The 11,067-nt window shown below is 45.1% G+C and overlaps 3 protein-coding genes across 4 annotated transcripts; all 3 read left to right on the forward strand.

The window, feature by feature from the left end:
* Positions 1-601: 601 nt before the first annotated feature.
* On the forward strand, positions 602-4,309 carry LOC128461741 (tripartite motif-containing protein 29-like). 2 transcript variants are annotated; one of them, XM_053446826.1, is made up of 2 exons: positions 602-1,738; positions 3,199-4,309. In XM_053446826.1, exons 1-2 carry the CDS (start codon positions 716-718, stop codon positions 3,214-3,216), a joined length of 1,041 nt encoding a protein of 346 aa, XP_053302801.1. In that variant the 5' UTR covers positions 602-715; the 3' UTR covers positions 3,217-4,309. The 2 variants fall into 2 exon arrangements, with proteins under 2 accessions (XP_053302801.1, XP_053302800.1); XM_053446825.1 differs by lacking the exon at positions 3,199-4,309 and having other exon boundaries at positions 602-3,180.
* Positions 4,310-4,523: 214 nt separating this feature from the next.
* On the forward strand, positions 4,524-7,139 carry LOC128461740 (tripartite motif-containing protein 16-like). The gene has a single exon (XM_053446824.1). It carries the CDS (start codon positions 4,672-4,674, stop codon positions 6,346-6,348), a length of 1,677 nt encoding a protein of 558 aa, XP_053302799.1. The 5' UTR covers positions 4,524-4,671; the 3' UTR covers positions 6,349-7,139.
* Positions 7,140-9,753: 2,614 nt separating this feature from the next.
* On the forward strand, positions 9,754-10,746 carry si:dkeyp-92c9.2 (uncharacterized protein LOC571482 homolog). Its single transcript, XM_053446846.1, has one exon. It carries the CDS (start codon positions 9,754-9,756, stop codon positions 10,744-10,746), a length of 993 nt encoding a protein of 330 aa, XP_053302821.1.
* Positions 10,747-11,067: the final 321 nt, after the last annotated feature.

Below are 11,067 nucleotides of genomic sequence, written 5' to 3' on the forward strand. Positions count from 1 at the left end.
TCCTAAAACGGCATATGTGTTTATCAACTTCTATCAAAACTTAATTTTCTTGGATAAGAGCTGAACAGTTGTTGACATGGTTCCTTTGCTCTTTGTCATTGTTCATCTTTAGAACTCCATTAACTTTGCTGTGAGTCTGTATCATCTCTGACTGCATGTGCTGTTGTGACAGCTCAGCTTCACACTGAGGGGGACAGAGATTTAGAAACAAGAGTCTGAGACTCTGAAACAATCTGAGGAAACAAAGCAGGCTGAGTCAGAAGCTACCTTTAAATCCAAACTTCCAACGTACTGTTATCGTACCATAACAGTACGTGTTTTTATAATTTGACTCTTTCATACGTGTGTTTTAATGTATTTTTACTTGTGTTATTTATTATTTGTGAAGCCTTTTGTAAGTTGTTTTTATTCCATTGAAAAGATTCGTTAACTTTTCTGGAAACTTTGAAGAATGTGAATATGACAACCTGTGCTGTTGTAAGCTGATTGCGACAGTTCCCAGTGCAACTATTCACTTTGAGATGTGATAACGCAGATAAAATCTCACAACAAGCTCCTCCCAGTCAGGATATGTCTATGTGTGTATGTGTAAGAACATTGAACAACAAGCTGTGAACTGTGGGAGCTGAGTCACTGCAGGGAGTGAACTAGGAGCAGAGATCTGTTTCTGTTCAGAGGAATTAAAACTGTTCTTCAGTCACTGGCAGCAGCTGAAATGGCGCAGCAAGTAAATCCACTGGACAGAGAAAGATTCTACTGTTCGATCTGTCTGGATCTACTGAAGGATCCGGTGACTACTGGCTGTGGACACAGCTACTGTAAGAGCTGTATTAACACCCACTGGGACAAAGGGGAGGAGAGAGGAAGCTACAGCTGCCCTCAGTGTAGACAGACCTTCACACCGAGGCCTGTCCTGGTGAAAAGCACCATGTTAGCTGGTTTACTGGAGGAGCTGAAGAAGACTGGACTCCAAGCTGCTCCTGCTGATCACTGCTATGCTGGACCTGAAGATGTGGCCTGTGATGTCTGCACTGGGAAAAAACTGAAATTTCTCAAGTCCTGTTTGGTTTGTTTGGCCTCTTATTGTGAAAATCACCTCCAGCCTCATCTTCAGTCAGCTCCATTTAAGAAGCACAAGCTGGTGGAGCCCTCGGAGAAGCTCCAGGAGAACATCTGCTCTCGTCACGACGAGGTGATGAAGATATTCTGCCGTACTGATCAGCAGTGTATCTGTTATCTCTGCTCTATGGATGAACATAAAGATCATGACACAGTGTCAGCTGCAGCAGAAAGGACCGAGAGGCAGAGAGAGCTCGGGCTGAGGAGACAAACAATCCAGCAGAGAGTCCAGGACACAGAGAAAGATGTGAAGCTGCTTCAGCAGGAGGAGGAGGCCGTCAATGGCTCTGCTGAAAAAGCAGTAAAGGACAGTGAGGAGATCTTCACTGAGATGATCCGTCTGCTGGAGAAAAGAAGCTCTGATGTGAAGCAGCAGATCAGATCCCAGCAGCAAACTGAAGTGAGTCGAGTCAGAGAGCTTCAGGAGAGACTGGAGCAGGAGATCACTGAGCTGAAGAGGAAAGACCATGAACTGAAGCAGCTCTCAGACACAGAGGATCACAACCAGTTTCTACACAACTACCCCTCACTGTCACCACTCAGTGGATCTACACACTCATCCAGCTTCAGGATCCGTCCTCTGAGGAACTTTGAGGACTCGACAGCAGCTGTGTCCCAGGTCAGAGGTCAACTACAGGACATTCTGAGTGAGACAGAGACAAAGATTTTACAGATTGTGTCTCAAGTGGATGTTTTACTGCCACAACCAGAGCCACAGACCAGAGCTGACTTCTTAAAATATTCACAGGAAATCACACTGGATCCAAACACAGCAAACAACCGTCTGTTATTATCTGAGGGAAACAGAAAAGTAACATATATGAGTAAACAACAGTCTTGTTCTAATCACCCAGACAGATTCACTGGTTATTGTCAGGTCCTGAGTAGAGAGAGTCTGACTGGACGTTGTTACTGGGAGGTGGAGGTGGAGGTGGAAGGAGGAGTTCATGTAGCAGTCTCATACAAGAATATCAGCAGAGCAGGAATCTCATGTGTATTTGGATTCAATGATAAATCTTGGTCGTTAGTTTGTGGTGGAAACAGTTATAACTTTCATTACAACACGATCAAGACTCCAGTGTCAGGTCCTGTGTCCTCCAGAGTAGGAGTGTACCTGGATCACAGTGCAGGTGTTCTGTCCTTCTACAGCGTCTCTGACACCATGACTCTCCTCCACAGAGTCCAGACCACATTCACTCAGCCTCTCTATGCTGGAGTTATGGTTTGTTATAGATCCACAGCTGAGTTCTGTAAACTCAAATAGACTTGAGTCATTAAAAGCAGTGATTTAGAGTCTGTTTGTAAATCTTTAACTTCTTTTGTCTCCATGTTTGTTGATCAAAGTTTGTTGTGGTGACGTTTCTGCTCCGCACAGAGATCAGCTGTCAATCAAACACTGACCTTCCTTTATCACACATATTTACTTCTCACTTTGTAAAGACAGAAATCTATAATTACACTGACATGAATGTGTTTGAATGAACTAATGTTGCTGTTGTTTTCTGAATCAATGTAGAAATCCGGTTGTGTGATGTTTTAGAACCTGTGTTGATCCTGATCCTCATCAACGAGCTGATTGTTTGTTCTTTTCTTTTCCACATGTGAGATGGAGATGAAACAAACTGAGTGTGTGTCCATGAACTCAATGAACAAGAGTCACTGAACAGACCTTACTGATGAAATGATCAATGACCTGAGAGCATCAGTGTTATGGGATGTTTGGTCACGTTATAAATGTGGAACCTGGTCTGTTTTTATCACGGCTCATCTCTGTAAAGTGTGAATCCACTCGTCCTCATTGTATTTACATATTTAGTGAACGGGCTTATTGATCTGCTGCTGCGTAGGTTTCTGTTCTTTTTGATTTTCCTGATTTGAACTAGCAGTTCCATTGGAGAGTGTCCTGATCGACTCCCTCTGAGGGTTTGTTCTGCAGCTCTCATCACATGTGTTTCTTATACATGTCTATATACATTTAAATCTCTCATATATGTATAAAGCAATACTAATCTAATGTGTGAAGAAGCTGAAAGTTGAAATAAAGAATAAATCCAGTCTGTACTTTTGTCTTCGTTCCAGGATCTCATCCAAAGCTGATGGAGACAACGTGAAACTCCTGTGAGAGAAGAACTGAGGCAGTTTCCTCCTGAAACTCCCCAAACCTCGGTTTTCATGTTCAGTCTCTGTCTTTGCAGCTTTTCTGCACTAAAACAGCTTCATCGCAGAGAAATGAGCAAAGTTTTTTTCCACTCACTGATTTTCAAACCCCAGATCTTGTTTGTGATCTCAGTGGATGAAGAGAGTTCTTCAAACAAATTTAAAGAAGTGGAGAAATAACGGTTTGGTGAAGTTTCAGGGTGAAGACGTCGAGTTGAGTCCTCACACACAAGTCACATGTTGGAGATATTGTGATGTTGTGGACCTGAAGTCGCTCCGTTTGTCGTGCTGTTGATTTTCATGATGATGAAACTTCACAACGAGTTTGTGGTGTTGCTTCAGTGTTTCACGTCGTCACCTCATGGACAGACGCTCCTGGGTCGTACAGTTTCAATCCAGAATTGATCAAAACTTCTTGATGCCAAATTTGTCCGACGTTTAACCCACAAAACAAACTTTGCTGCTTGAAGAGGTTTTGTAATGTCTGCAGAGTTAACACAGTAAACGGTAAAAACACTCAGGATCAGGCTCCTGACGACTGGGATCGATTCTTTGCTCTGTCACAGACAAACTTCATCCAACTGTTTCAGAACAGAAAGAACTTTGTTGTCATTTGTTTTATATAGAAACAGTTTGAACAGTTTATAATTTTCTTTGATAAGAGCTGAACAGTTGTTGACATGGTTCCTTTACTCTTTGTCATTGTTCTTCTTTAGAACTCCATTAACTTTGCTGTGAGTCTGTATCATCTCTGGCTGCATGTGCTGTTGTGACAGCTCAGCTTAACACTGAGGGGGAAAGAGTTTTAGAAACAAGAGTTTGAGAGTCTGAAACAAACGTGAGGAAATAAAGCAGGCTGAGTCAGAAGCTTCCTTTAAATCCAAACTTCAAACGTGTTGTTATCTTACCAAGATTCCATCTAATTCTAGTTTTTAAAGTTTGGTCACGATTACATTTCTGTCACTTGTAGTGTTTTTATGCTTTGACTCTTTGATACGTGTGTTTTAATGTATTTTTACTTGTGTGTTTTCATTTGTGAAGCCCTTTGTAAGTTGTTTTTTATTCCATTGAAAAGATTCGTTAACTTTTCTGTAAACTTTAAAGAACGTGAATTTTACAAGCTGTGCTGTTGTGAGCTGAATGTGGTGGTCCCCAGTGCAACTTTTCACTTTGAGATGTGATAACGCAGATAAAAACTCACAACGAGCTCCTCCCAGTCAGGATATGTCTGTGTCTCCTCCCTTCACAGGTGTGTCAGTGTAAGAACCAGTGAAAAACAAGCTGTGAACTGTTGGAGCTGAGTCACTGCAGGGAGTGAACAAGAGGGGGAGGAGCAGAGATCTGTTTCTGTTCAGAGGAAGTGAAACTGTTCGACAGTCTCTGACAGCAGCTAAAATGGCGGAGCAAGTAAATCGACTGGACAGAGAAAGATTCTACTGCTCGATCTGTCTGGATCTACTGAAGGATCCGGTGACTACTGGCTGTGGACACAGCTACTGTAGGAGCTGTATTAACACCCACTGGGACAAAGGGGAGGAGAGAGGAAGCTATAGCTGTCCTCAGTGTAGACAGACCTTCACACCGAGGCCTGTCCTGGAGAAAAGCTCCATGTTAGCTGATTTAGTGGAGGAGCTGAAGAAGACTGGACTCCAAGCTGCTCCTGCTGATCACTGCTATGCTGGACCTGAAGATGTGGCCTGTGATGTCTGCACTGGTAAAAAAGTGAAAGCTCTCAAGTCCTGTTTGGTTTGTTTGGCCTCTTATTGTGAAAATCACCTCCAGCCTCATCTTCAGTCAGCTCCATTGAAGAAGCACAAGCTGGTGGAGCCCTCGGAGAAGCTTCAGGAGAACATCTGCTCTCGTCACGACGAGGTGATGAAGATATTCTGCCGCACTGATCAGCAGTGTATCTGTTATCTCTGCTCTATGGATGAACACAAAGACCACGACACAGTGTCAGCTGCAGCAGAATGGACTGAGAGGCAGAGAGAGCTCGGGCTGAGGAGACAAACAATCCAGCAGAGATTCCAGGACACAGAGAAAGACGTGAAGCTGCTTCAGCAGGAGGAGGAGGCCCTCAATGGCTCTGCTGATAAAGCAGTGAAGGACAGTGAGGAGATCTTCACTGAGCTGATCCGTCTGCTGCAGAAAAGAAGCTCTGATGTGAAGCAGCAGATCAGATCCCAGCAGCAAACTGAATTGAGTCGAGTCAGAGAGCTTCAGGAGAGACTGGAGCAGGAGATCACTGAGCTGAAGAGGAAAGACCATGAACTGAAGCAGCTCGCAGACACAGAGGATCACAACCAGTTTCTACACAACTACCCCTCACTGTCACCACTCAGTGGATCTACACACTCATCCAGCATCAGGATCCGTCCTCTGAGGATCTTTGAGGACGTGACAGTGGCTGTGTCAAAGGTCAGAGGTCGACTACAGGACATTCTGAGTGAGACAGAGACAGAGATTTTACAGATTGTGTCTCAAGTGGATGTTTTACTGCCACAACCAGAGCCACAGACCAGAGCTGACTTCTTAAGATATTCACAGGAAATCACACTGGATCCAAACACATTAAACAAATGTCTGTTATTATCTGAGGGAAACAGAAAAGTAACACGTGTGAAGAAAAAACAGTCTTATTCTAATCACCCAGACAGATTCATTGGTTATTGTCAGGTCCTGAGTAGAGAGAGTCTGACTGGACGTTGTTACTGGGAGGTGGAGGTGGAGATGGCGGTGGAAGGAGGAGTTCATGTAGCAGTCACATACAAGAATATCAGCAGAGTAGGAGACTCAGATTGTGTATTTGGATTCAATGATAAATCTTGGTTGTTAGTTTTTGGTGGAAATAGTTATAACTTTCGTTACAACAGCATCAACACTCCAGTGTCAGGTCCTGTGTCCTCCAGAGTAGGAGTGTACCTGGATCACAGTGCAGGTGTTCTGTCCTTCTACAGCGTCTCTGACACCATGACTCTCCTCCACAGAGTCCAGACCACATTCACTCAGCCTCTCTATGCTGGAGTTATGGTTTGTTATAGATCCACAGCTGAGTTCTGTAAACTCAAATAGACTTGAGTCATTAAAAGCAGTGATTTAGATTCTGTGTTTAAATCTTTAACCTCTTTTGTCTCCATGTTTGTTGATCAAAGTTCGTCATGGTGACGTTTCTGCTCCGCACCGAGATCAGCTGTCAATCAAACACTGACCTTCCTTTATCCCACATATTTACTTCTCACTTTGTAAAGACAGAAATCTATAATTACACTGACATGAATGTGTTTGAATGAACTAATGTTGCTGTTGTTTTCTGAATCAATGTAGAAATCCGGTTGTGTGATGTTTTAGAACCTGTGTTGATCCTGATCCTCATCAACGAGCTGATTGTTTGTTCTTTTCTTTTCCACATGTGAGATGGAGGTGAAACAAATTGAGTGTGTGTCCATGAACTCACTGAACAAGAGTCACTGAACAGACTTTACTGATGAAATGATCAATGAACTCACAGCATCAGTGTTATGGGATGTTTGGTCACATGGTAAATGTGGAACCTGGTTGGTTTTTATCACGGCTCATCTCTGTAAAGTGTGAATCCACTCGTCCTCATTATATTTACATATTTAGTGAACGGGCTTATTGATCTGCTGCTGCGTAGGTTTCTGTTCTTTTTGATTTTCCTGATCTGAACTAGCAGTTCCATTGGCGAGTGTCCTGATCGAGTCCCTCTGAGGGTTTGTTCTGCAGCTCTCATCACATGTGTTTCTTATACATGTCTATATACATTTAAATCTCTCATATATGTATAAAGCAATAAAAATCTAATGTGTGAAGAAACTGAAAGTTGAAATAAAGAATAAATCCAGTCTGTACTTTTGTCTTCATTCCAGGATCTCATTCAAAGCTGATGGAGACAACGTGAAATTATAATTATTATTATTATTATTATTATTATTATTATTATTATTATTATTATTATTATTATTATTATGTCAGACTGTAGAACTTCCTGTTCTAAGAAAGAATCTAAGAAGAATGATCAAACTTTAAAACAAGACTGCTTCAACTGGTTTATAATGAGAATACGACTATTGCTACTAATAATAAAATTGATGATGATGATGATGATAACAACAAGAACAATAATAATCAAAAAATAAAATTATAATAATAACAACAACAACCATAATAATAATAATAATAACAATAATAATGATGATAACAATAATAATGATGATAAAAACAATAACAACAGGAATAATAATACATAAATTATTATATTTTGATTTAATATTTTATATATTTTAATAAGTTATTGTTAATTCAAAACTTATATGATTAGTATATATTTATCCCTTTTTGTTTAATTATGTAGTTATTGTGAGTGTGTCTGTGTGTTTGTTTGTGTAAGGAGGAGTCTGTGTTGGTGGGGGGCGTTATGTGTGTGTGTGTGTTTGTGTGTGTGTGTGTTAGTGTGTGTGTGTGTGTCTGTGTGTGTGTATGTGTAAGGAGGAGTCTGTGTTTGTTAGTGGGGGCGTTATGTGTGTGCTCGTGTGTGTGTGTGTGTGTGTGTGTGTGTGTGTGTGTGTGTGAGGAGGCGCTCTGCCCTCTCATTGGCTGTTGGGCATTGAACGCGTTCGAGCGCTCAGAGGTCCGCCCGTCAGCACCGATCCCCGGTCAGTGGGAGACCGGAGCTCTCGGTACACGGAGCCCCAGTGTAACGGTCCCGGAGCGGGAGAGAGGAGACTTTACGCACGGACATGGAGTGCGTCGGAAGGACTCGGACTGTGTGAGAAGTTTGTCCCTCAGCCATGGAGCCGCAGACGAGAAGACGTGTGAAGTCCCTCTTCATCATCTTCATCACTCGCGCCTGGCTCTGAGGTGCGGCGGAGGATGACACCTGCACCGCGCCTGGCGAGGACCGACGCGCTGCTCCAGGCTGGTTGTCTCTGAGCAGGAGCGAGTCTCTGTCTCCGGCTCTGAGGACACATCGCGACCCTGTGTCCCCGTTTCTGATCCGCTGCGGCCGCGGGAGCTGCGCATGTGTTGCGCTCCTTTGTAGCTTTGATCCATCGAGGACTGCGGGGAGACGATATTCGGCTCGTACGAGAACATCTTGAAGTCACAGGTGAGTGAATTGGATATTAAGAATTAAAGCAACGTGGAATTCCATTGTTTTTTTAATCTTTCTTTACTAAAATTCATGTTTGAAATATAAAGAATAAAAGGTATTCATAAATTTGTCCATTAGTGTTTGTTTTTAATAGTTTAAAGTCCAGGGTTTAAGAGCAGAAGCTCATTCAGACGGAGGATTAGCAAATGCATTTAAACAGGATTGAGTTTTGCTTTGCTCTACGTGTGTTGAGCTGATGTGTTCCTCTGTGTGTTGAACTGATGTGTTCCTCTGTGTGTTGAGCTGATGTGTTCCTCTGTGTGTTGAGCTGATGTGTTCCTCTGTGTGTTGAGCTGATGTGTTCCTCTGTGTGTTGAGCTAATGTGTTCCTCTGTGTGTTGAGCTCATGTGTTCCTCTGTGTGTTGATCTGATGTGTTCCTCTGTGTGTTGAGCTGATGTGTTCCTCTGTGTGTTGAGCTGATGTGTTCCTCTGTGTGTTGAGCTCATGTGTTCCTCTGTGTGTTGATCTGATGTGTTCCTCTGTGTGTTGAGCTGATGTGTTCCTCTGTGTGTTGAGCTGATGTGTTCCTCTGTGTGTTGAGGTGATGTGTTCCTCTGTGTGTTGAGCTGATGTGTTCCTCTGTGTGTTGAACTGATGTGTTCCTCTGTGTGTTGAGCTGATGTGTTCCTCTGTGTGTTGATCTGATGTGTTCCTCTGTGTGTTGAGGTGATGTGTTCCTCTGTGTGTTGAGCTGATGTGTTCCTCTGTGTGTTGAGCTGATGTGTTCCTCTGTGTGTTGAGCTGATGTGTTCCTCTGTGTGTTGAGCTGATGTGTTCCTCTGTGTGTTGAGCTGATGTGTTCCTCTGTGTGTTGAGGTGATGTGTTCCTCTGTGTGTTGAGCTGATGTGTTCCTCTGTGTGTTGAGCTCATGTGTTCCTCTGTGTGTTGAGCTGATGTGTTCCTCTGTGTGTTGAACTGATGTGTTCCTCTGTGTGTTGAACTGATGTGTTCCTCTGTGTGTTGAACTGATGTGTTCCTCTGTGTGTTGAGCTGATGTGTTCCTCTGTGTGTTGAGCTCATGTGTTCCTCTGTGTGTTGAGCTGATGTGTTCCTCTGTGTGTTGAGCTGATGTGTTCCTCTGTGTGTTGATCTGATGTGTTCCTCTGTGTGTTGCAGGTGATGTCTCTGCCTCAGAGATTCAAACTGTGCACAGGCTCCATCTCCTCTCACCCTGACATGTCTGCACCTCGCGCCTCTTCATGCTGTTCCACTGCTGAGACTTCACGTCTTCTGGAAGTCGAGACATAGAAGAGAATAGAACCGCCCCCCCCCCCCCCCCCCCCCCCCCCCCGCTCTGACTCACCATGGGCACTGTACTGTCATTGTCGCCCGGCTCTCGCAAGTCAGGCTACTATGACAACCGCCCGGGCTCGCTCAGCCACTACCCGAGCATCAGCAGCCGCTCGCTCAACAGCCAGAAGGACCGCGGGCTGAGGAGGGGCCAGTCCATCTTCCTCCCGGCGCTCACGTGGAAGCGACTGGTGGCCTCCACCAAGAAGAAGGGCAACTCCAAGAAGGGCCCCGGCTGCCCGGCGGCCCTCGGGGAGCCGCTCAACAACAACAACAGCATCAACATCTACCAAAATGACCCTTTGCTGCACCTCAACCGCGAGAATGTGAAGAAGTCGTTGTCGTGCGCCAACCTGAGCAGCTACGAGGGCCCAGCGGGACTGGGCCTGGGGCTCGGCTACGGGATGGGGCTGGGTCAGGGGCACGGATACGCCTACAGCAAATCCCAGCTGCTCTCCTCTGTGAAAAAAGTCCCGGTGAACACGGTGACATCGTCTCCGAAGCGTGTCATCGTCCAGGCCTCCACCAGCGAGCTCCTGCGCTGCCTGGGGGAGTTCCTGTGCTGTCGCTGCTACCGCCTGAAGCATCTGTCCCCGGCCGACCCGGTGCTGTGGCTGCGGGCTGTGGACCGCTCGCTGCTGCTGCAGGGTTGGCAGGACCAGGCCTTCGTCACGCCGGCCAACGTGGTCTTCGTCTACATGCTGTGCCGAGACGTGGTGGACGGCGACCTGGTGGCGTCGGAGCACGAGCTGCAGGCCATCCTGCTCACCTGCCTCTACCTGTCCTACTCCTACATGGGCAACGAGATCTCGTACCCGCTCAAGCCCTTCCTGGTGGAGGCGGGTAAGGAGGCCTTCTGGGACCGCTGCCTCGCCATCATCGACGCCACCAGCGCCAAGATGCTGCGCATCAACGCAGACCCGCACTTTTTCACACAAGTATTTGCCGAACTGAAGAGGGAAGGCGGCTGCGGGCCTCAGGATTACAATCGGCTGCTGGATCGGTGAGAGGAGGACTCCGAGCACATCCTTGCTGACCGCATGCCTTTTTGTATTTCATGCACACAACCACTTGCACACAGACACACACATTTGTCCCGTACAAATATCCCTCCACGTTTTCTGCTGATGTTCTGCAGAAACAAAGAAGGCCTGCCTCGACTTTATTTATTCATTCATCCGTATCTGTTGCCTCCCCAGATTGAAACTGAGAATTGAAACGTTTCCTCCGAAGATTATCTCTGATAATTGGCTCATAAACACAGTTGTCTGTCCCCCCCCCCCCACTGGAATATCCACTGGAATTTACATAAAAACAACCATTTGCAC

This window comes from Pleuronectes platessa, chromosome 18, assembly GCF_947347685.1.
Source record: "Pleuronectes platessa chromosome 18, fPlePla1.1, whole genome shotgun sequence".
In the NCBI taxonomy this organism is placed as follows: Eukaryota; Metazoa; Chordata; class Actinopteri; order Pleuronectiformes; family Pleuronectidae; genus Pleuronectes; species Pleuronectes platessa.

Coding starts and splice junctions, on each gene's coding strand:
- LOC128461741 (XM_053446825.1), top strand. CDS start 716: ATGGCGCAGCAAGTAAATCCACTGGACAGAGAAAGATTCTACTGTTCG.
- LOC128461740 (XM_053446824.1), top strand. CDS start 4,672: ATGGCGGAGCAAGTAAATCGACTGGACAGAGAAAGATTCTACTGCTCG.
- si:dkeyp-92c9.2 (XM_053446846.1), top strand. CDS start 9,754: ATGGGCACTGTACTGTCATTGTCGCCCGGCTCTCGCAAGTCAGGCTAC.